The sequence below is a fragment of the Taurulus bubalis genome, assembly GCF_910589615.1.
Source record: "Taurulus bubalis genome assembly, chromosome: 8".
NCBI lineage: Eukaryota > Metazoa > Chordata > Actinopteri > Perciformes > Cottidae > Taurulus > Taurulus bubalis.
Genome location: NC_136596.1, coordinates 23,320,558 through 23,345,225, shown reverse-complemented (window position 1 = coordinate 23,345,225; position 24,668 = coordinate 23,320,558). Strand labels below are relative to the sequence as shown.

At 44.9% G+C, this 24,668-nt stretch overlaps 1 protein-coding gene across 2 annotated transcripts in view; it reads right to left on the bottom strand.

Moving 5' to 3' along the window:
• Positions 1-4,534: 4,534 nt before the first annotated feature.
• The window catches only part of dapk1 (death-associated protein kinase 1), a gene marked incomplete at its 3' end in the record, with an annotated part of 60,805 nt that continues 40,671 nt past the window's right edge, over positions 4,535-24,668 (bottom strand). Inside the window, exons 10-25 of one of the 2 annotated variants that reach the window (XM_079221880.1) lie at positions 24,411-24,503; positions 22,614-22,733; positions 21,357-21,455; positions 20,887-20,985; positions 19,432-19,530; positions 19,145-19,342; positions 18,465-18,662; positions 15,655-15,753; positions 13,683-13,760; positions 11,445-11,661; positions 8,630-8,815; positions 8,310-8,521; positions 7,444-7,595; positions 7,131-7,251; positions 6,535-6,723; positions 4,535-5,836 (exon numbers count right to left, since the gene is read on the bottom strand). In XM_079221880.1, the coding sequence (XP_079078006.1) occupies positions 4,535-5,836; positions 6,535-6,723; positions 7,131-7,251; positions 7,444-7,595; positions 8,310-8,521; positions 8,630-8,815; positions 11,445-11,661; positions 13,683-13,760; positions 15,655-15,753; positions 18,465-18,662; positions 19,145-19,342; positions 19,432-19,530; positions 20,887-20,985; positions 21,357-21,455; positions 22,614-22,733; positions 24,411-24,503 (3,462 nt within the window). The remainder of the gene's footprint in view (positions 5,837-6,534; positions 6,724-7,130; positions 7,252-7,443; positions 7,596-8,309; positions 8,522-8,629; positions 8,816-11,444; positions 11,662-13,682; positions 13,761-15,654; positions 15,754-18,464; positions 18,663-19,144; positions 19,343-19,431; positions 19,531-20,886; positions 20,986-21,356; positions 21,456-22,613; positions 22,734-24,410; positions 24,504-24,668) is intronic. The other variant, XM_079221881.1, reaches the window with a different exon arrangement.

Sequence of the window (24,668 nt, the reverse complement as noted above, 5' to 3'; positions counted from 1 at the left end):
AGTTTATAAACCGAAAAAAGGCCCAGCAGAACTTGTACTTCCTGCGCCAGCTCAGAAAGTACAACCTGCCCCAGGAGCTGCTGATCCTGTTTCACTCCGCCATCATCCAGTCGGTCCTCTGCTCTTCCATCACTGTGTGGTTTGGATCGGCCACCAAACAGGACAGAGACGGACTACAACGGATAGTCAGGTCTGCAGAGAGAACCATTGGTTCCAGCCGGCCCTCCATCCTGGACTTGTACACCTACAGAGTCAGGAAGCGGGCTGGAAAGATCCCCTCACACCCTGCAGACCCTCACACCCTACAGACCCCTCACACCCTACAGACCCTTACACCCTGCAGACCCCTCACACCCTGCAGACCCTCACACCCTCACACCCTACAGACCTCTCACACCCTACAGACCCTCACACCCTGCAGACCCCTCACACCCTACAGACCCTCACACCCTGCAGACTCTCACACCCTGCAGACTCTCACACCCTACAGACTCTCACACCCTACAGACCCTCACACCCTACAGACCCTCACACCCTGCAGACCCTCACACCCTGCAGACCCCTCACACCCTCACACCCTGCAGACCCCTCACACCCTGCAGACTCCTCACACCCTGCAGACTCCTCACACCCTGCAGACCCCTCACACCCTCACACCCTGCAGACTCCTCACACCCTGCAGACTCCTCACACCCTGCAGACTCCTCACACCCTGCAGACTCCTCACACCCTGCAGACCCTCACACCCTGCAGACCCTCACACCCTGCAGACCCCTCACACCCTGGACACAAGCTGTTCCAACTCCTCCCCTCTGGTAGACGCTACAGAGCTCTGTACGCCAAAACCACCAGACACAGGAACAGCTTCTTTCCACTGGCTGTCACTGTAATGAACAATTAATCAGACTCCTTCAGCTGCACTACTTGCACTATCGGTACTCTACTGTTGTCTTTAATTGTCTTTAATGTCTTTTTTTATATTCATCTTGTTTATTGTGTGTATATATATATATAAGTACGAAGAGCTACGTGAAACCTCATTGGCTCAAAATTGGCGTAAAATAAATAAAATCAATACTGTAAACTGCTCCGATGTCAGAACGTCTTTCTATTTCCATACACTGAATATAATCATGAACAAATCAAGATTAGTGGATGAAGACCACGTCTACTAAAATCTTATCAGTACAGTAAAAAAAATAGATATCAGTCTGTCTTTCATAAAGAGAATAAAAGGTGTAGGAAGTGATTTATCTATTGATCTCCGATCTGTTAGTAATGAACACCACCCTCTTCCTGTCTTGTAAAGCAATGGTTCCCAGCAGGTTTGGACTTTTGTCACCAGTTTCTTATTTCCATCTTTTCTTCCCCTTGTTTTAATTGTCAGCTGTTACGTCTTCACTTTAAAATCAATAAAGTAACATATCTTACCTCAGGAACCTCCGACACATCGAACTGTTTGTCTTAAAGTACGAGAGAGAGGCGGTGACATTAGGTAAAGAATTTATTATAAAATGTATTACACTATAAAGTGTCAGAAGTACTAAGAACATGGCATTCCAAGACATGCGAAAAGAACGCAACATAAATAGCGACAAAATACAAAAAAAAAAAAGACAACGTGTGCAATGTGGCGATCAGACCGGAGTCTCCGAGACTCGGGGAAATAGTTTAGGTTACAGAGTTCGTCTTCCCTCGTGGAACAGAAACACAGAAGCATGTTCTCTGAGGACACTTTTGAAATCCACTTGTTTTTTGGTCAGAACAATCTGGGGAAAAAACAAACAAAACAAAAAGACACCAAACGGAGACAAAGTTGATAATAATAATAATAATAATATAGTGATTCCCAGCTTTTACAAAAACATAATATTCACTTCCCTTTCTGAAACATCACTTCTCAGCTCGTATACTGTACAAGGCAATAATAATAATAATAATAATAATAATAAGAGGAATGACCGGGTGTGTTTTAGGCACACAGCATTGGCAAATTTCAACAAAATCTTCTGCAAAACAAAAACAAAAACACAATAAATGGTGTTTCTGACCAGTGTGGGACATTAAATTCCATTGAGTTTATTTGTACACATGTTGAGCTTTTTATCACCGTATCTTTGATTTGTTTTTTTTGTTTGTTTTGTTGAATATTCTTAGGAGAGACGTGTAGTACATTCATTTTCATTGGGGTCAACATGTTTGTGGACATCAAGTTCTGCTGCGTGGATTGGCGAGTTCAGGCCGAGACAAAGAGAGAAGCATCTGAAATAGTATTTAGAGTTGTATCTCTGCCAACAGACGGCAACACTGGGGGAAGAAAAGCAGACAGGAAATACTGCACTCTGGCACATCTTCTATTTATGTTATCAAACTGTGACACTGCGTCCTGAAAAAGGCCCACAAAGTGTAACTTTATCGGATTGAAAGACGGAAAAAAAAAAAGAGCATTTTTTTTTATTTCTTCTAAACAACATTAGAAACAGCTTTCACAAAAAGGACGTTTCGCTCAACTTCACGCCATCTTTTCCTTTGCTTTTGCTGACCGAGTCGAGCTGCGGCTTCACGATATTAAAAAAGACAAAAAGCGGAAAAAGGGAGATGTGACGCCACGCGGTGGGCCGACACCGAGAGAAGCTCGAATTCAGCGCAACGACCCGACGCCGCGCACCAACGCAGAAAACCTGCTGAGGAGGCTTTTAAAAAGCAGCAGTCAGGTGTGTTTACTGGATATAATACATGACCTTTTAGCTCAGTAGAAAATGTTAAAAATGAACTTTTCTTTTTTGTATCGTTTTGGTGCCACTTTCTATTCAAAGTAAAGGAAGCTCAGCAGATTCAGTGCCGAGCTCCACCCTGTCGGTGCTCGGTGCTGGAAGGGTCAGCATCCTTCAGCGAGACTCTATTGGGCTCTATTGGGGTGGGACTACTCTTCTGGTTCTGGTCCCGCCGTGTCCACTGAAAAGTGAATACATTTATAGTTACTCTTTATTTTAAAAAGGTCCCATATAGTTAAGGAACTGATATGTTACTGTAACCTCTTCCTGGAAAGGACAATCTCTTAATTTGGTGTTAATTATAGGAAAAGTAAAAGACGAAAAAATAGTCAGTATGCAGACTAATAAAGACTTACTGTTTGAGGATTTAATATTTAGAAAATAACTTTTTGCTGACTGACAGTTGCATTTGCAACACTGTGTACAAATATTAATAATAATAATAATAAGAATACAGCTGAAACAATTAGCTGAGCAACAGTTTTGATAATTGAGAATGAATTTTGTTTAGTGCAGCTTTAATTCCAAACATAACACACCTGCTAGAGATGCTTTCAGTCTTTTATGTTCGTTCCAGATAATATTTGATTATTAACTCAAGTTTAAATTGATCTCTTTTAGGTTTTCCAAGTAAATTCCCAACAACAAACGGCTATAGTTAACGCCACACTTCATGACATCGTTCTTTCCAGGAGGTATGGGACTCGTTAAATAAAGTGTTACCAAAAATGAATCACTACTGAAGAGATTTCTGTTGTTTGGCATGAATGACGACATAATACTTCCAGAAGGTCATCTGTACGAACCCACAAACGCACCATTTAAAACACGACGATGTCGTTTCCCCCACAGAGCGCCACATCGACGCCACGCCGCCTCCAGCGAGACGTTTCATCTCCTGCAGCGGCGCAAACACTGAACAGAAAACAGCAGAAACCTCATCTCCGATTTCACTTTGTGTTCCAGTGAAATCTAACTGTTACGTAAGCCGAGCTTCGTTTTCCTCTCTTCGTTAACCTTTTTACCCCGATGGCCTTTTTTTTTCCATTTTAAGACTATAGACTTGATTGAAATTAAGTGTCAACAAGGCACAGATCTTCAAATGTTTGGAAGAACTACCGTTTCTTTTATAATAAGACTATTTGTGCTCTTTAGGGAGGTAGAAGGCCACAAAGGCACTCTGAAAAATGCTGTTAATTTATTAAACACTAAGCTTGAATGGCCCAAATGTCACATCAGTAAAGCAGACGCAAGGAGGGAGATAATATTAAATATGCAACTGTGGAGGACGGAGTGAGCAAAGACGGCAAGTCCTCAGTTTTCATTTGGATATTTAAAAAAAAAAAAGGTCCAAACATGAGACTGCCATCGTAATCATCCCTTCCCGTCGAGTTGATGTTTTCAGTTTGTTCCCCTAAATGTAGCTTTTCTGTCCTTCAGCCGTTAGATGAGTGAGACTTCCGTGTGCCGTAGAAGTAAGAGGGAAATATAAACTAGCAGCACGACAAGATTAAGATCAGAGTAAAAGCACAGGATTCCTCTTTGGAGCTCGTTCACAACATTCATAGTGGAAGGAAAGGACCGCTGTACAGGTGTGGAGAGCACGAACACGACATCTGGTTCATACGCCAACGCAAGGGAGCGATTTAAGGAGCGAGCGGCTGGACGATTGTACTTCATGTTCATTTCCACGGACGTCCCGCTTCGGGGGAAATGTCACGTCAGATGAAGCCGAGGGCCGGAAGCCGAAACCGTGCAGTTCAGCGGGATATGACGGAGCTGATGGAGTTGTACGACGTGCCGCCGTTGCAGGTGGGGGGGTAGCCGTTGGCGGCGGCGACCACCGCTTCCATGTTGACCCTGAAGACGGGCGACGCTTTGAGCAGGAAGTCGGCGGCGTCCCGGCGGCCGAGCTCCCTCAGTTTGGCCATCAGCACGCCGACGGTGCTGTCCGCTCGCACGCTCCACGCCCGCAGCAGCGCCGCGGTCGGGCTGGGCTGCAGCGCGGCCTGCTGGGCGTCCGGGTCCGAGTCCAGCTCAGGTGGGGCGCCGTTGGGAGTCCCGTTGCTGTGCTTGGCCACCAAGTCCGTGAGGCCCAGGTTCATGGCCAGCAGGCACCAGTCTTTGCCCAGAGCGTCGGGAGGGTCCAGCATGCGGCAGAGCTTCCGGCGAGCCAACAGGGGGACGTCCGATATGTGGATGTCCTTTCCCAGAGTGCCCTGCTGGTAAACTTCAGCGCAGCCGAACGACAGAATGCTGCTGAAGGTCTCCCGGTAGCCGCCCATGGTGTTGGTGAGCGAAGACTCCCGCTGGACTTGTGCGCGGAAGAAGTCTTTGGGTTGGTAGACCATAATGGGGGCGTGGTGCTCCCGCAGCTGCTGAGGACTCAGGTAGTATTTGGCCGTGAGCAGTCCGGGGAGCGTGGAGGTCAGCAGGTTCTCCGTGATGCTACAGGCGGTGTCCAACAGGGTGTAGCACTTGGCCCGCTCAGAGTCGTGCCCACGCACCTGGATCTCCACCCCCTGGCCGTGGTTGACCAGCAGGATCATGGCCTCCGCGCCTCCCTGGCTCACCTTGGCCCCATTGGTCCACAGGTGGATGTCTCCGTCGAAATCCTCCCCGCCCTCCTCATCGGGCTTCTGCTGGTGGCTCCAGCGACACAGGTTCACCTGCAGTTTGTGAAACAGGCCACAGGGGAAGGGGGTCAGGTGCTCCGCGGGCACGAGTCGCACGCCGCCGTACAGCATCGAGTCCTCCTCCTCCTCCTCCTCCGTCCAGGAGCGGTGGAGGCCGTTGGTCTTGATGAGGGCGGGGATATCCACCATGGCGGGGTTGGTGGCGTCGCGGGCGCAGACGTCCATGGCGTCCAGGATCTGCAGCAGCTCGTCCACGTCGCTCTCGGGGGCCAGAGCCTGCACCTCCTCCAGCCTGTAGCGGCCCCTGTAGTGGTGGATGGCCTTGGGCGTGTCCACGGAGAGCAGCTTACCGAGGACGTTGCTGCAGAGCCAGCGAGGCTCCAGCAGCACGACGTCCTGCACCGTCTCGCTCTGCATGATGTTGATCTGTGGGAGGAAAAAGAAGGAAAGAGGGTGAGCGGAGGTGATGGAGGAGTAACCAGAGGGAGACGTGTGTGATAAAAGAAGAAGAAAAACATGAAAAGAAAGTTAAATATGGTGCAACATATTGTGAGCCTAAAAACTAAAGGAAATGCATAAAGAAACACTTTTCAGACTCAGGAGGGTTGAGTCATTCTGGTAAAATAAACATTAGCAGAGTTATTCTGAGTAATTGTTTACAGCTGACAACAAAGATTTGGCTTAATATTTATTCATGAACAAACGACACACCCTGGTGGTCATCAGATGAACTGAACTATGTGATTTTAACCAAACCAAAACATTAGCATAATACAGATGTTTTTCATATATATATATATATACATATATATACATACACATATATATATATATATATATATATATATATATATATATATATATATATATATATATATATATATATATATATATACATATATATATATATATATACATATATATATACATATACATATACATATATATATACATATACATATACATATACATATATACATATATATATACATATATATATATACATATATACATATATATATACATATATATATATACATATATATATATATATATATATATATATATATATATATATATATATATATATATATATATATATAGCCGTTAAAACAGCCACGCACCTCCCCCATGCTGTGCAGCTGCAGGGCCAGCGTGCGCAGGTGCTCCTGGCTGACCAGAGGGTTGATCTGCTCCTGGACGTCGCTCACAAACTGCTGCCACGACGTCAGCTGGTTGGGTCCGCTCAGCTTCCTCCAGGTCGGCAGCGTCGACAGCAATCGCTCCGACAGCAGCGTCATGGGACAACACCTCTGCAGCGGGGATAGGAGGAGGGAGGGGGAGGGGTTAATACCTGGATTCACTGCACGTCATCATTTCTTAAGATTTTAACTGATGAATGAAAAAGGTAAATATTTCGGATTTAGTCGCTTGAATTCAGTATCTTCTTCTAAAGATTCTCAGCTGTAGAAATCATAAAAACCTTTCATTTTCTATGTGTATTTTCTATAACCTGATACAAGAAGGCATCATGGGAAAGTTTTTGTCTCCTTCAGTCATACTTTAAATTTATTAAAAATACAAGTACACATCTGTAAAGGTAAAGACATGTTGAAAACAGGCGAGGAGATGTGTGTGTGTGTGTGTGTGTGTGTGTGTGTGTGTGTGTGTGTGTGTGTGTGTGTGTGTGTGTGTGTGTGTGTGTGCTACGTTTGCTCACAGAGATGATGTTGGCGCGAAGCTCCTGCAGGTGACTCCTCAGCAGTTTTATGTCTTTGGAGTTCGAGGCTCCGGCATCCATCACAAACAATGTGTCACTGATCTGCAGGTCGACTCCAAACCTGAAAAACAAAACAAAGAACATTTAAAAAACTTAAATCTCTTGACAGGAGCACTGAGATACATGAAGGAGCACCGAGACATACGAAGAAGCAAAACTCTTCACCTCAAGTCAGTTTATTAGAAGGACCATTTGCCTCTGCGTTGCCAGATCTCGTTATTAAAATAAAATACACAACAGTTTGAGTCCCAACCTGTTCCTGACTTCCTTGAGCAGCACGTTCTCCTTGTCGTAGGTGAACTCTCCAGAGAAAGCTCTGGGGACGTCGGCGAGGTCGGCGTGCGTCGCCACCAGGACGACCACGAGGGGCTGCTGCACCCGACCGCCGAATGCTGCAAGGACACAGTTCAGTTGTTACACTCAAATATCCTCCCACTGCATTTACAAAACACAGATCAATATGACGGCAGGTTCAGCAGCCATGAAAACAAAATTGTGTACAACATTTGAAGAACACGTCTTTGATGAACTTGGCCTTTAACCGAGTATTTTACATGTTCTACTACAATATACTCCACCACATTTCAAAAAGGCAAATATTGTACTGTTTTACTCATTGAAAAGTAAAAAATACAACATTTATCTGACAGCTTTAGATCATTTCTACCCTTTAAGTTTTTTATTTTTTTACTATATATATTATTTTTGCTACTTTTACATGACTAAAAGATCTGTGTACTTCTTCCAACACTACTACTAATAATGACTATTGAGGTCTTGTTTGATGAAACTTAATGACTCAATGTTGCCATGTGCGTGATAACATGAAGTATCACAAAGGCCACAATCTTTACTGAACATCTTGTCAAGTCTCTGGAAATAAAATTGCGGACCAAAGATTGTTGTCAGGTGAAAACCTCTAAACTATTTAAATTCTTCACAAACCGAGCCACGCAGCCCAGTTTCAAGCTTAAGGTCCAGTTATGACATTAAATAAAAAAGGTATTTCCTCAGCGGGGATCTTTTACTGAGATTAAAGACAATATTGAGTTAACCTCAATTTAAAATTTCAGCTGCAAGCATTTTAGGGACGACTAGAATATATTGGTATTTGAGTACATCCGTGACCTCACCGATGTTGTCCTGAGGCAGGTGCAGGGCTTTCAGCAGGTTCAGCCAGTAGGTGATGTGTCCCAGCTGGGTCTCGTACGGCTCCTCCAGGCTGAACAGGACCAGGTGGATCGCCGTGGCGTCGTTGGCCGCAAAGTAGTCGTAGGAGCAGTAGTAGACCGGGTTCCCCGAAAACTCCCACACGCTGAACTCCCCCACACCTAGAAGGAGGGGAAAAAAGCGCCGCGTAAAGCATCTCCGGGCCGAGGGTTCAAGATTCAAAGCGTTCGAGGTGGAGACATAAGAAAAGCGGGCTTTCGGGCTCTCACCGTTGATGTTGCCTTGCTGGATGTCGATGGCCTTGGTGGCCTGGTCGTCGGCGGTGGACAGAGCGTTGGTGACGGGGGAGAAGACCTCCAGGACGCCTTTGGTCAGACTGGGCTCGAACATCATGCTGCGACTCCGCACGCTCACGTTCTCGCAGCCCGGGTACAGGTTGGAAATGCTCACCGACACTGAAACACAAGAGGAGACGGTCCGTCAGTGTCTGCAGCCGGGCCGCATGCAGAGAAAACAATACCTCGATGGTTCGGGCCTTTTGTTACGCAGAAGCATGGGAACGGATGAGTCACACATTTCAACGTAGATTCAACACATTTTTTATTTTGCTTTTAAACAGAAATCTACAAAAGTGTAAGTAAACAATATTATTTACAGAATATTTTTTTATATCTATATATTTTGTTACATCTCTTGTTTCAGTGCATCTCAATGTCTAAACCCTCAAATAAAAAAAATGTAATATGTCAAAAACACAGGTGACCAGAGCTCTGCAATATAACGTGTAGTAAATCTCGATTGTCCCTCTGTGTGTTTAAAACATTTGAATGTTGAAATATTCAGGAAGATTATTATCTGTTCAAAGAAAGAAAGTCTTCATGATTTGTACCAGAATGAACGGATCTGCAGCCACACTTTCAAACACATGGTGGCGCTATTTGATGACAAATAAACCACCAATGCAAACGTCACCTTTGGATTTCCTTCACATTCTGAAGGACCACACCTACAGTTTGTTTACTTTGGTTGAACAATTTGCTCTTTTTTTGGGGGGGGAGGTACATATTGCCTCATTTGGACATAACTAGGGCTGCAAAGAAATGTTAACGAATGCAATATTTCTGGCAGTTAAATATGTTCCGAGTGCCATGGAAGTTAAGAGCTTTGATAAATTATATTCAGCTGTTTTGTTGTTGTTGTGACCAGTTCTGCAGTGCAGTGATCACTGTTAAAACAACAAAACAAAGGAATATTCTCTGATCGCTGCAATGCAGCTGGACTTTTCCAGTGTGATTGAGACATAAAGCTTCCACTGACAAAACGTCAAACGGAGGTCGAGGCCTCTCACTCGTCGTTTCGGGGAAAAATCTTGAATGAGGGAATTGAGGGAATTGTGCATGAAAAACAAGACTTGTCGTATGTCAGCGCCATTGCTCAGATAAAAAAGGAAAGAAAAAGGAGATTCATGAGCACCTCAAGCTGCCTCACAACCTCTCTCTGTGCCGTTTCACAGACGACTAGATCGAGCGAACAAAACAAGTCCGTCTCAATTAACCGACGCGTGAACGGCTTGAGAGGACAGAAATCGATGGGCAGCGAGCAGAACACTTTCAGGTGTCATGTCGAGTCTTGGGGCATCGCGAAGCTTCACTTTTTAAACGTGCCGCACCGACGGGCTTACAAAAGAACCGGATGTGACGCACGTTGGACCTCGTGATGTTCCACTCGTCCCCCTCGTCGCTCTCCCTCTCCGTGCTTCACTGTGGACTCGTGTCACGTATCGCTGCAGATGCGACAGACTCAATAAAAGGTCGTTCCTGAATTCAGCTAGGATTGAAAGAAGAAGAAGAAAAAAAGCCCTTTCAGCCCTGGAATCTGCAGCTCTGACAGATTTCCCGATAGCATAGAGAACGGGATCGGTAACACCAGACGGCTCACGTAACCGGCCATTATCGTAGCGACCATCACGTCTGTCTGGGAGGTAATGGCTCTCTGAGCGCCGCCAAATAGAGCGGTTAAAGGGAACACAATGGCGCGCGCGTGTGTGTGTGTGTAAATTCTAAATGTGTGTGTGTTGTGCACGGCACTGACCATATCGGGGAGTCTTGCCACAGACCTGCAGAAACTGACGGCCACAACAAAAAGCAACAAGAATAGGACCACCTGTTTCTACTTTCAGATTCCAGTGAGGGTTACTGGGGGTAATGGGGTTAATACTGGTTAAGCTGCCCGAGTCAACGGGGGAGAGAAGTAGGCGTGGAAATCACAAGTTACGTTGTGAAGTGATTTTATAATCGATTCTTTGGACAGCGATACAATATTTGCTGATGTCACGAAGTCAAATTCCTTTAAATTCAGGGGCCTGCGATCGATATGAGACGATGTCATCTGTTTATTTAAAAGGTGCACCGTACAGCCTCTGTCACATTTGTCTTATTTTTGGGAGCAAAATGAGACATCCTGGTGAAAACGTTTATTTTTATTTTTTATGTTTGCTTCCAGCTCATTCATCTCAGGGTCAGGTAGGTGTGTTATTGTCACGCACGCATTGTTGGCTCCAGCCCTCCAACTCTGAGAAGGATAAGTGGTTACGAATAATGGATGAGAGCTTAAGGAGGGAAGAACTTCATCATCAAGCCAAGATTGTTTCCAGGTAAATTATTTGGTGAATGAAAAGAAAAGAGGAACGATCAAAATCAATAAATCTCTCCGAACAAGCAAACCAGCCTCGTGCTCCTCCTCTTACTTAATTCCAGTTAATTTCCTCTTCCGACTTATGCTTCGTATAGCTAGCCGTCACTTCTACCCGATATGTTGAACTCTGTACTCACCGACAATCTGTGACCATTTTCAAGTCAAGTCACTGAACTCTGAGTGAAATGTTAAAATAGAGACTATTTAATAGAGACTGTCAAATGTTACTAAAAATAAGAATATCTGCTGCTTGTCACGACGCTGAACGATGGGGAGTCTGATAAAAAGGGAACATGTCGTTAAGCACTGAATTAATCATTCTGGCCTGGATCTCAGGTCCCCGGCAGGTGAAAGCTTCATCTTGTGAAGGATTATCTCGGCGTCACCTACCGGCGGGTTTGGAGCTGACGGGGGAGTTGGGGTGGCGGCTGTTGCTGGACATGCGTGTCCTCTTCCTCCTGAAGAGGCCGCGCAGGATGCCGCACTTCAGGGACTCCAGCAGGGAGCTCTTCCCGGCTCCGGAGTGCCCGAACAGCTTCAGCTTGATCCTGGGCTGCACCGTCTGAGTCGGCCGCAGCTGCTGGATGTAGCTCAGCTTGTGGTTGTCCTGAAGCGGCGAAAGAAAAAAGGGATTCATGAAAAAAACACCGACAGTTCAGGTCACATTGAGAGACGCGTTTATTAGTGATGTGTCCTTTCGTGTCGAGTAATCCAGGTAGAGTTTTGAATTTGACCCCGCCATTATATCATAAAGATAGACACAATATTAATAAGTTAATAATTGATGTATTGGCGTCACAAACATAATTTATTCAATTTAAAGCTTCACACACCAAAGCCATGGTGTCGTTATGATCACTCTGCTTGTTTTACATGTATTGTCCACTTGGTGGCGCAGTAGAGCAGATGAAGCCCCATGAAGCTTCGGTACATGAGCGAACCAATTGGATGGAAAGCTTCAATGCTTCAGGAAGCTTCATCTCGCCATCACTAGCGTTTATCGTGGGTATGACACGGAGCGGCAAAAAGCAGAAGACAAAGATGTGCATGCTATAAATAAGGGTATCCATTTTATTATTAGCATTATTCAGGTTTTATTTCCCATCTTTTGTTATGCATTCTATGCATCATATTTCATATATTTTTATCTTATTTTATTGCGTCATTACATTAAAAAGATATAATTCACTTTTCCTCCGTGCACCATGAGCAGATCACTTGTCTGTAGATGTTTGATTCATAGCATCATTATTTATTTTTTTATGCAACTGTTGGATGATCAGTTTTACTTGACACTACAGAATATAAAAAATGCAATACGTCAAATACGGCCAAAAGCATTTGAACCTCTTTTGGTAAAGCGTGATCCCTGAGCAGAGTAAACAGAGTTGGATGTCGTTTTTAGTTTGGTGGAGAATGTGTCTCATAGCGTGAAACACTGATCGAACCCGACAGCCTTCACAGGATATAAAAAAAACAACACTCATAAAAGGGAACAATATATGTTAGCTGAAAAGGACAACCAAAATAAATGTTAACTGCAAATCATCTTCACGATTAATTATCTTAAATTATATCTCCGTTTTTTATTATTTGGATCCACTCACTAACTGAACAAAGTTATGTCTCACGTTTATATTAAATGCTGGACACGAGGGTATACAAAAGAGAGAAGAAACACAAAACAATGGATAACATTTGTTAACATGAGAGCCACATTTTTAACCGACCAACAGATGAGTCACGGATCAGAAGTGGCTTTAGATACGGCGAGTGGTTGCGTGGGGATAAAAGTTACTAAGCTCCTCCCACCTGGGTCACGTGAACAGTCAATAAATAAAGTTACTGATTCCAATAAGGGGGAGAATTACAACTTATCAATGTTCTTTCTCTCTAAAAGTTTGAGGACCTGGGCTGTATGTATGTGTGTGTGTGTGAGATTATTTTTATAATTTTTTTTCCTCTGGGTTCAACGTGCCAGAGAGGAGTTTTAAATTAGCTCAGCATATGCAGAGGATGACTGTTTTCACAGTTGCTGCTGTCATGTTTTCACACTCTGCACTGAATCTCAGCAGGTTTTCTGGAGAAACATTTTTTGGTAACGGTTAGCTTTCGGGTGCTCTGGTGCATGTGACTCGAGTCAGACTGGGAACGCCAGAGCTAAAGCGCTGCACAGCTCCGGATGGGAGACTTTGGACGAGCTGAATGTCATGTGACTAGAAGGGTTGGGTCTCGCCACGTTGAAAACTGAAACCCAAGCAGTTAATTCAATATGCGTCAAGTCAAAAGGCGAAAAGCATCATGTGGTTCTGAAACCTTATCGTCAAAAAACAGTTCCCCAAAACTAAAATACAGATGAGTAGTATCGGATTCCTTTTTAAAGATAAAACCCGTGAGGCACCGTATCTTTTAACAATCCGTTCCACCCGTGTGTGTCGAGTGCTGCCACAAAGCGTCTAAAAAAGGGAGGGATGCTAAAATCTGACACCTTCCTGTTGCAGACGTGTCGCTCCACACCTCCGCGCTCAAATACACAGAGTGTTATGAGTGTTTGTGAAAACTGCTTTTGCGTCTCGTCTTTTCCTTCCCGCTTAAATAACATGAAACGTATTATTGATGATATTTCACCTTTTTAAGCTTTCCCAACAAAGAAATGATGAGTTCATGTTGATCAGTGTGGGCCAAGTCCTCTGCGGTCTTTCCATCCTGAGGGAGAATACAAAGAGAAAAGGGGGATGAGTACATCATTTAGTTTGTTATGCAGAACAGTCAAGCATTTATAATACACATCTTTGCATCGTCGTTTCATTTATGACGCCTAATATCTCATAGTTTTTTATTCTTGTAATTTTAGAGCAAGGAAACAAACTGCTATGGAAGAGTCTTCAACAACATCAGAAACATCGGGAACACTTTCTATGATGCCCGTGACTATATAACAAACAAATTAGTCTCTTATAGTGCTCACACATATTCATAATAAAGCATGAGTCACAATATTTCATAATTGCAAGGATCACAGTGTTCATAATGTATTATAAGTCGTATTACATTATAATCACAGTTATAATGCATTTTAATGTGATTATAACTTGCAGTAAGTGACCATTGTTTGCTTTAAATAAAGTAAAAAAAGATTTGATGTTTTGATTGTTGTTATAATATTTAATTATTATTTTGTATTTGAATAGGTCTTTAATAGCATCACACCAATTATTTTCTGATGCCCGGTTATTGTTACACACTTCTCAGACAATTTTTTTTTTAAGAATCAAAATTGATGCAGCAGAACCAGGTTGATAATTTTGTATTCCACGCACTGTTCTTCCTTGTCAAAACTTGAAGCCTACATCACCCACAATGCATTTCACCAGCCACCTGCCTCAGATTCAGGTGCGTTACGCTATAAGCGGTAGCCTCGAGCAACTGGCCAACTCCACACCCGGCTTTTTGTTTTAATTTTCAAATTTGTGGCCCTGACTGATGCAGAATTCAAACGCACAGATCGCTTCGCTACTTCTTTTTTTCTCATGTACCGCGATACTCCCCGAATACCTAAAAGCAGACTTAAAAAAGAAAAGAAAAGTGAAATCGGTTGCCCTTTAAGCACCGAACACTCACAGTTGATTGCAGTGGTTTAATCACAGCATCCCCCCCCGTTGCCCTAATGTGTTCCCCTCTCTCCCTGCGAACACAGCGCCACAGAAGCGCCACAGTCCCGACACGTTTCAAGTCTCTCTCGGTATCGCAGCCATCTGGCTGCTGCTCCACAGGGACTGAACTACATCGACAGCCTGAATCGCCCACCGAGAGCGTCCTGCTTCTCAGCCGGGTTTGTTGTGAAAGGGTTTTATCTCGGGGAAAAAAAAAAACACTCACTGAAGACATTTTCTATCTTTATTCTCTTCTTGGTTCAAACCTCCGGTCACATAGTGTCAAAAGTTGACCACTTAGTCCGATTGACGTGAGCAAATTCAAAGCGTTACGACCGCAACCACCGCTGCTTGGCAACGGGCAGATGATGCGAGCGTCGGGTGTTTTGTTGGCCACACAACTAATATTAGAGCGATAGATCGTCTGTGGTATCTCTTCCGGAGGAGGGGGAGGAGACTCGTAACAAGAGGCTGAAATAAAACGGAGGAATGGAGCCACGAGCTTCCTGTCAGCTGACCGCCGGGCGATGAATTATACATCTCAATATGTGCTTTTAGATGAAACATGCACAGCACGCCGGCTGTCATACAATATTAACAGTTCGAGGATGCAGAGAGAGAAAAAGACATCTGGCCATGTGCGCCTTCCAATAACCGACTGTTTGAATTAAAGCAGATACAAAAATGATATTTGCTCACCAGATCAGAGTGAAAAAGAAATGCCTTAAACACAATAAAGTGACAAGGAATTTAACGTTACGACTGCAGAGAGAGGTTTATTACAAAGAATACTTCATATTGACCAGATGTCTATGTTCGCTATACATTTAGAGGAAGGAGAATACTACAGGTGAAGGATTTCAAAGCCTTTTCCCAGTCACCTGCAGTGCCGGAGGTAAATTCTCCTCACGCTGCATTAGGACGCGTGTTTAGCGACGGCGACTTACGGTGGTGACGGCGTCGATGTTGGCTCCGGCCAGACAGAGGTGACGGACGACCTCCAGGCTCCCGTTGTTCGCAGCCAGGTGGAGGGGAGTTCTGCCGTGCTGCATGAGGAGACAGACATGACAGCGTTGTCTTATAACATACCGGGATGGAGATCCTGCAGCATGAGACACAGCTGGGAGGATGTCTGCTCCACCAAACCAAACCTGTCTGCCTTTAGTTGGCGCCTTCACTTTATAGGGAGACAATATTCTAAAAGAGGCTGGAAAAATAACTTCTGTCCGTCTATTGTGCCGTCAAGCATTGGAATAGCTGCCCCCCTTTTAAACACGTCAATCCTGCAGCAAATCCTCATTAAAATGTTTTAATACTGAAGCAGCTGATCAATAATAGTCCAGTGTCTGTCATGTATAAGGACTTTTTCCCTGGTGACGGCCCTCATAGACTCAGTCTAAGACCCGTTATTTAAAGAGGAGGCGAGTGGACGTACAAGGAATTAAAGTAGAGAAGATTTGAGCGACCGCTCCTTCAATACAACACAACCAGGAAGGTACAAGAATGTGTGTGATGAATATGTGATTTGCGGGATTTTTGGAGGAGATCATTTAAAAATAAAATCATGGAATAGACTAGAACTGGAATAGTTAAATGTGAGGTGGAGTAAATGTTCATAGGTCGGAAATATATGAACACACCTTTATTTAACTAGCAGATAACAGGAACAAAAATGTCAAACTATAGTGGTCAAATATATCAAACTGGTATGATTGTGATACCCATTAAACACCATGTTTCTCTGTTGTTTTATTAATAACCACTGAACAGCAAACTGTATTAAAAAACACACTAATGCAATGTGCGTGTTGTAGCATTTCAATTGTCTCTCAATGGCTCTTAACATGGCGACGGATGAGTTTAAAAAATATATTTTTAAAGAGCCCGTTTCGACCAGTCAAACAAAGCAGAAGTCAGCAGAAGTCAAAAGAAAAGCTCTTGCAAAGCATCAATACCCTCGACAGAGCGCACTTGTTTGGAAGCAGCGTTCCAATCAATTCCCTTTTGTCACAACTCGAGAAAACGAGACGCCCTTCATCCCGTTTTATTCTGCTGTAAACGGAACAGGAGACATTTTCAATTCCACCCGTCTTTATTTTCCCCCCGCGAGTGTCTGCAGCTGACAGGCAAAACACAGGCATCGAGTCAGCAATGCGTGACATGCTGCTTTAGATAAGCTGAAAAAAAAAGAATAATACTGAAAATAATGAATAAATCAGAAAGTCTCCGTCACTTTCCTTGAACTATTCTGGGAGAAAACATACATCTGTATGCGGCACAAGCTGAGGGGGCTTCCAGCGTCTGAGAAGAGCGATCCCATCGCAGAATACATTAAAATGGATGGCGTCAAAATAGAAAGTAAAAAAAAAAAAAAAGCTTGTGTGGGAAGTCGTGCTTGGCAGAGAGACAAAGCATGATGAGATCTTCAGTCAAGACAAAGCAGTTATGTGAGAGCACCATTAAAAAAAGGATCAGTTCATCAAAATAGGAGGGAAGCTGCTTAGTTAGCAGATATTCGAACACAGACCGCAAAATAAAAAAAGGCTCACAGATGTTACAACCGCAGCTCAAACGACCTCTGAGTTTCAGCGACTACAACAGAAAACAAACAGACATCAAATATTTTCACTGAACGCCAGAACGCTGAGATCACGCAGGGAAAAATAAATCCTCAGGCTGCATGTATTTATACTTCCAGAAGTCCCTTTTAATCCTTTTAATAGGTTTGCTCTCTGTTCATTTATCCCCCTGTTTGGCCTGTGATTGGAGACGCCGACACTACACCGTCAAAAGCATGTGGACCCTGAAGCCACAACGTGTCGAACCTGCAGCTGCAACAACCTCTGCTCATTCTGGAAGGGCTCTTCCACCAGATGTTGGAGCCCGGCTGCAGGATTTACTCCCATTCAGCCAAAAGAGCGACGCGAGCTCCAACACGATGATTTTTGGAGGAGACGGTCCGGCTTGTTTTTTGGTTCATCCCAGAGGTGTCGGAGGAGGTTGAGGTCAGGGCAAGTCAAACAGAAATGTGTCTTAAACATCGTCGCGCGCTGCAGCCTTAATATTGTATTGTTTAGAACAAAGAGGCTGGAATGGACGGGGGTGTCCACGTACTTTTGGCCACATACAGCTGTTTGTTACTGGAGTTATTGTCCGGCTGCTTAGAAGATCTTCAGAAAATCTCAACAATTTCGAGTCGTCTCATCGCTCAATCGTACAAATCATTTTTACTATTACTCGCAGAAGTTTGTAGTGAAATATTTGCTAGTTTGCTCAACAGGAGAAATAAAAAAGAAAACGGCATGTTAGATTGTACCAAGAAGCAGCAATGATGCTCCAGGAAGATCTGATCAAACCTGTGTGTAGGTTAATCCCTGAAAAATAGATAATAATACTAATCTTGATTTGTGGAGTCCTTTTCTTAACAGTGTTACAAAGTGCTGCACAACAAGAACACATACAATACAACAATAATAAAATACAGGTCAAATAAATTGCAATAAAACAAAAATCCCATGTTTCAAGAAGAGATTTAAAAGCAGAGATTAATTTAGCAAACCGAATGTCAACGAGTAGGTCGTTGCAGAGTTTAGGGGACCGGACATTGCAACTGTCTGCATGTCAAAGTGTCCTCGACTCGAAACCCACAGTTACTCCCCAAAACTCAGAGATTGCCAACCGTCCATATCTCAAAGCCAGATACCACACCACCCCTCTTTGTTCCTCTAGTTCCTTGATTTGAGCGGACCGTCCTCACCTTGTTGGGCAGGTCGAGGCCGGCCTTGGCGCTGCAGATCGCCGTGACGACGGGGAGATTTCCGTCCTTGCAGGCGATGTGCAGGGGCGTGTTGCCATGGCGATCCTGCTGGTCCATGTGGCAGCGGTGTCTGAGGAGGCAGCGGACCACTTCAACCTGACACCTCCGTACGGCCAGGTGCAGCGCGGTGTGGCCGTCCTGCAGGGGGGAGGGAGAGAGGGAGAGAGAGAGAGAGAGAGAGAGAGAGAGGGAGAGAGAGAGAGAGAGAGATCAGATTTTTCAAAAACACTTTATTTACATGTTTATCATTTTTCCAATTTCTACAAGTAAAGTGATAATGCATTAAAATCACAGGTTGTTTTGTTAAAGACAGAGAGAGACGGAGAGAGAGTCAGAGACAGATGAAGAGAGACAAAGACAGACAGAGAGAGAGACAGACAGACAGATGGAGAGAGACAAAGACAGACAGAGAGAGACAGAGAGAGAGACAGACAGACAGAAACAGAGAGAGAGACAGAGAGAGACAATGTAAATCACATGATTGAATGTCAGAGCTTTGAGTTCAACTAATCTTTCTTTCCGATGAAAATCCACAATCAAAGCTGTGATCTGTGCAGTGAACTGAGGCGACAGGCGTCACCATGAATGATCCCCAGGACGAGCGCTGCCGTCCTGCTCACCTTGTCGGTCGCCTCCACGTCGGCCCCGTGCTCCAGCAGGCACTCCACGATGTCCACGAAGCCGCGGGCGGAGGCCGTCAGCAGCGGACTCTCGCCCTCGCGGTTCTTGGCGTCCGCGTGGCAGCCCGCCTGGCAGAGCGCCCGGGCCACGGGAGAGTACCCGTGCCACGCCGCGCAGTGCAGCGGGGTCTCCTGCTCCTGGGGGCGGAGACGCCGAAAGCAAAAGAATAAACGAAACGACAACAACAAGCACCCTTTCGCCCCTCTGTGTGTGGATGGGTGCTCACCCGGTCCGCCAGGTCCGGGTTGGCTCGGATGCTGCACAGGTAGCTCACCACGTCCACGTTGCCGTAGCGAGACGCCACGTGAAGAGCCGTCTCCCCGGACTGGAGGACACAACGGAGCATTAACGTCAAGAAATTACCGCTCACTCATTATTTCTTCGCCGGCAACCGTGATTGATGTTCTGATCAGCTGGTCTCTTTTTAAAAGGCACCTCTGCCTTTAGTGCTTTCATGTCGCCGTCTTCACAGGTTCATCATCTTCATCATTCTATCAGCCTCATCAGCCACCGCCGGTGTCTGGATTCATCTTGCTGCTGCTCAGAGCAGACGCCAATTACAAATCTCCCTTTAGAGTCCACCATCATCATCATCATCATCATCATCATTCTGTTTATGATAAACAATGATCTTTTCTCTATCTTCCTCGTCTCTTCCTATTGAAAAGCAGCAGCAGGATGTTTTGGAGTTTTCACAATAATTATTCTCATGCAGCGCAACTCCCTTGACGGACACTTAAGACCGTCCGAAAAGGTTTGAAACGTTGTAAGTCCGACAAACATTCATTATTCAAGTTGCAAAACCATTTATTCACAAACTCGAAAGCAGGAAAATAACTTTGTCGGGGTTTCCTCTAATACAGCTTCCGTGTGGAACAATATCTTGAAGCAGCGACGATTCCCCCGTTAGTCGCGCCACTTTTCCCGGATAACCTCCACTCTAACGAGATTTTACCGTCCGGCATGCGCCGACAATCTGACTCTTTACAAATCGATCCGTCGGCTCCGACTTAATGGCTGCCAGTCAGAGAGGAAGCTCGTTAGCGGAGGAGCTGCTGAAGTGAAACGACACCCCGGGCGCCGTGTTCCCTTAAAATAGCATCTAATGGATCCACGGGGGTGGGACTAACTTTACAGGTCTATTGAATTAGGAGAATAGCGTAACGGGAAAGGCGATAGTAAAGATTCACCTTGTTAAAAAGGTCTTTCTCATAAGAGGATTACTTGGTCGCACACAGAAACCTCTGTTTAAGTTATCGAGTAATAAAGTGAGATGAAACTTTAATGATCCTCCTCGCCGACAGAAGAGGACACAAGATGATTGAAGAAAAAATAATGCTTTTGGGATTTCGTCTGCCTCTGTGATTGAGGCTACACAAGTAAACACACACACACACACAAGACTTGTTTCTATAGCAACAGAAAATAAGCTGATAAAATGCCAGAGTAACTGGTTTTCACTCCCCAGGTGCTCACTATGGCGAGTGTGAATCTCGTGTGTGTGTGTGTGTGTGTGTGTGTGTGTGTGTGTGTGTGTGTGTGTGTATCTGGGCATTTCAGAAAAATCTAAGTGATGCCTCTCGAGAGGTTTGATGGGTAGGAGTGTGTGAGTAATTGCCGATAGATAGCGCACCGCGGCGAGTAGTCGTAAGTGTGTGTGTGTGTCTGTGTGTTGATTCACCTTATCTTGGACATCCAGAGGGCATTTCTTTTCATGGAGGAATTTCAGGGTCTCGACGTGGCCGTGTCTCGCCCCGTAGTAGATAGCGTTGGCTCCGCTCTGAAGGTTTTTCGAGAAGAAAAGAGAGGAGAAATTCCAGGATTTATCCCTGACCTTTACCAGAAAAATCCAGCTCTCCGGGAGCCCGTCTGCAGCCAGATGATACGAACCGGCCCTATTCTGAGGATGTGCGAGCATCCAAAACTGCTCTGGTTTACATGTTGTGACTCTGTTCTGTTGGTGCAGACGGATGGGTTCTAGTATCCATCTATCTATTTCGAAACATGTGGGTTTAGCATATGCTGGGCTCTGCAGTACGTTGTGCAGTGTATACTGTACCGCATTTATACTGTACATAGCCCCAAGTCTGATTAAACGCAGCAGCTGGCTGTCAGAGCCGCGCCGGTTGGAGCAGACGGATGAGTCCTCACCTTGTCGTGGGCCTGGATCTCGGCACCTTTCCTCATCAGCACCTCGATGATCTGAATGTTGCCACAGCCGGCCGCTATCAGGAGGGGAGGAGTCCCATGCTGCAACGCAGACGCAACACATATCGTCATTTTCAGTGTTCAGTGACCCCGACAAGTTCGTGCATCTTTAAAGTGGAGCCGACGAATTACAAAGATTCTCTTCAACAGGTTCTCAAAAAGCTACGGTATTATGAAACTAAATTTAGACGGTACCGACGTCTAATGTGTCTTTGAGTATCTGCACGGTGATGGAGGAAAGAGGATGCAAGGCAATGGAGATGACCGTTTCGGAACATGTTCCCGAAGATAAAAGCTCTCCTCATCCTCTTCTCCATATTCCCATTACCTCATTGTCCCTCCCCTCGTCTCCTCTACACTCCACTGGGTTTAATCTCCTCCATCGAAACGGCAAACAGATAAGGGAGTCAAGTCTGCATCTGAACCTAAACATCCATTGTCTGCACCTCATTCTCTTATAAAATGTATGCAACTACAATGACCTCAGCTTCCATTCTGCAATGCTCTTTTCTTTCTGATAAATGTGGATGAAGTACCATTTCTTTCCGTCGGTTCAGAGGCTGATTTGACGCCAGTCAATGTGCAGAAATCGGCTTCCGTTTGTTTGTTTTTTATTCAAGAACTGGAAATCTGTTTTTTTTGTCTGTTCTCATAAAGCGATTGAACTAAGTGAACCCTTCCTTACATCTTTGGAAACCTTTTGCTCAAACAGAACTGTCTCGGGTGAAACATTTAGATTATTTAGAAGTTTATGACTTTCCTTCTTTTGGTTTTGTTCTGCAATAGTTGTTTTCAAAAAGAAAAAGAAAAAAAACTCCATCTCTTCATCCGTCAGCATTCATCCTAAAATGAAGCACAGCATTACACAATCACAAGATCACAAAATTGACCTCTTGATCTCGTGATGTGGAGCTTTTCCATTCAGTCCCTAAAAGAGAACGTCATATTTGGAACACCACCGGTTCAAAAGGACCAATCAGCTGCTTTAGTGAGGACACTGAGCTGACCTGAAGTCTGTGCTTGTGGGAAAGTGGACTGCACTGAATACTGTTAAAGGCATCTGGCACTCCTTCAGACCATGAGGATGTATATTCTAGTCGGGGTCAGGGAAATGGCACAGGAGACATTTGGCAAATAATAAATCCTGATAAAACAAACATTTGTAATACTATTTATGAACACTACGTCTGTGTTGGTCACCTTGTTGGGTTGGTTGATGTCGTAACTGTTCAGGGAGCCGAGCAGATGCTGCAGACCGGGCACGTTGTCGTCGTTGATGGCGTGGATGATGGCCTTCATCACAAAGGAGTCTTCCTCATCCTGGACGGGTGGGAAAGACAAGTTACTCCTCGACCGTTCACAGGACAACGATCTAACCCCGTGAACATTAATCCTGTGAATTATTTCTATCACATGCTTCCCCCCACCCTCCCTTAAGTCTCTCTTTCATCTTTCTCCTCATGCATGAAAACACACAGAAACAAACAGGCTTTTCTTTTGCAGCTGCACACAAATCTATCATTTTTTTTTCTGTCCGTGACATGTGACCCGATGACCTTCAGCCAGAGTCGGCCTGACGGCACGGAAATCAGCCGTGGCGCTCTGCTGCACAAAGAGACGAGGACGAGAAAGGCAGGGGAGGTGAGGAGGAGGCAGGAGGAGGAGGGAGGTGAGGAAGAGGGAGGCGAGGATGATGTGGCGCTTGCTCTGCCAAGCATGACACTCCAGCTGCATTCCTCGACATAACCTCCCTGCTGGGGGAGCCACGGCTGAACCACCTCAGAGAAACACAAACGTGAAGCGAGCAGCAAAGACACCGACAACGTCGTCGTCATATTTTTGTACCTTCTGAAGATTGTAATTCATAACGCAGGATGGAGAGATTTTTTACCAATCTACCTTCCCCCCCTTATCCAGGACCGATTTAGTGAGGATCTAGCTGCACCACCCACTGATACGTTCCTCTCTGTGGAAGTATTATTCTAACGACATGCAGTCTGTCGCTAAAACTTATCTATGAAATTATCTCTTACGTGCTTAGAAATGGTGACAAAGGGATCATTATTATTACAGAATATAATAAAATAATTTGAAGAAAATAATTGTTTATAAGAAGTTGACGATGCGGAGGCATAACCATGATTAATAAATCATTAACACACATTAGTTGTAGCCCCACTTCCAATACTCCAGGTGCTCTCCTGATGCTGGTCTCAGAGCCTCTCACACAGAACACAAACAACTTCTTATAGTTGAAAGTTTACAGAGGGGCCGCGGCACTAAAACCCCTCTGAGCCGAGTCTTTAGGTAAAGCACTTGACCCTGGAGCTGCTCGGCCAACAAAGATCCGTTAGAAAGCCTCTACCGCTGCTGCAGCGCCGTTTGTGCCCTACAGGGGGCGCTGAGCTCTACCTGGCAGCTCACCTGTGACACCAGGAAGTTGCAGCATACCGGTCTGATGAAGAAACCGGGGCCGGCCTTGGTTAAATGATTAAGCCTCTCGTTGAGGCTGCAGTGTTTACATCTCGTGTATAGACACACATATAGGGACTCTCACTGTGTGCATTACTATTACAAAACCAGTCTCCTCCTCACATTCCGATGAGCTCACACTGTATTTAAAAGGACACACACACACACACACACGACCCGAGGAACAGATCAATTACACGTCGGCGCTCAAGATTCTCAGAGGGATTGTTGAGTTGAAAATACCAGAGCTGTAAGTGAGAGCTTGGGGTTCTGATGAGAAAATGCACTTCACTAAAAGCAATCTGAAACTCATTAAGCCGCCAGTTTCCTGTTAATTAGGTCCATTTGGTTTGTATTAAAGATAAAATGAATGGTTCTCTCGTTGTGGATGTTTTACTCAAGTGCAAGGTAAAGCCTTGGAGGTGTTAATGGCTGCAAACCCAGATCAACTTAATGACTCTGCTGATGCGTCTCCTGTGCCGTCATGTCTGAGCACAACAGAGGAATCGGACGGCCGGGTCTCACCAAGGCGTCGTCGCTGCGTGCCACGCTGATGTTGCTCCTGGACAGGAAGGAGCGGGACAGGCGGTTGCATAAGGAGATCAGTCGGACGGATTGCTGGGAAAAAGAGAAGAGGAAGTTAATGTCGAGTGGCGTCCAGGGGACCATGAAGGGAGCGGGCAGGTGGAGACACGGAGCAATTTTCTGCTCCATTTGAACTCGGGTAATAAAAGAATGAGTAAAGAAACTGACCTATCAACCTTCTTACTGTTTGGTGACCAA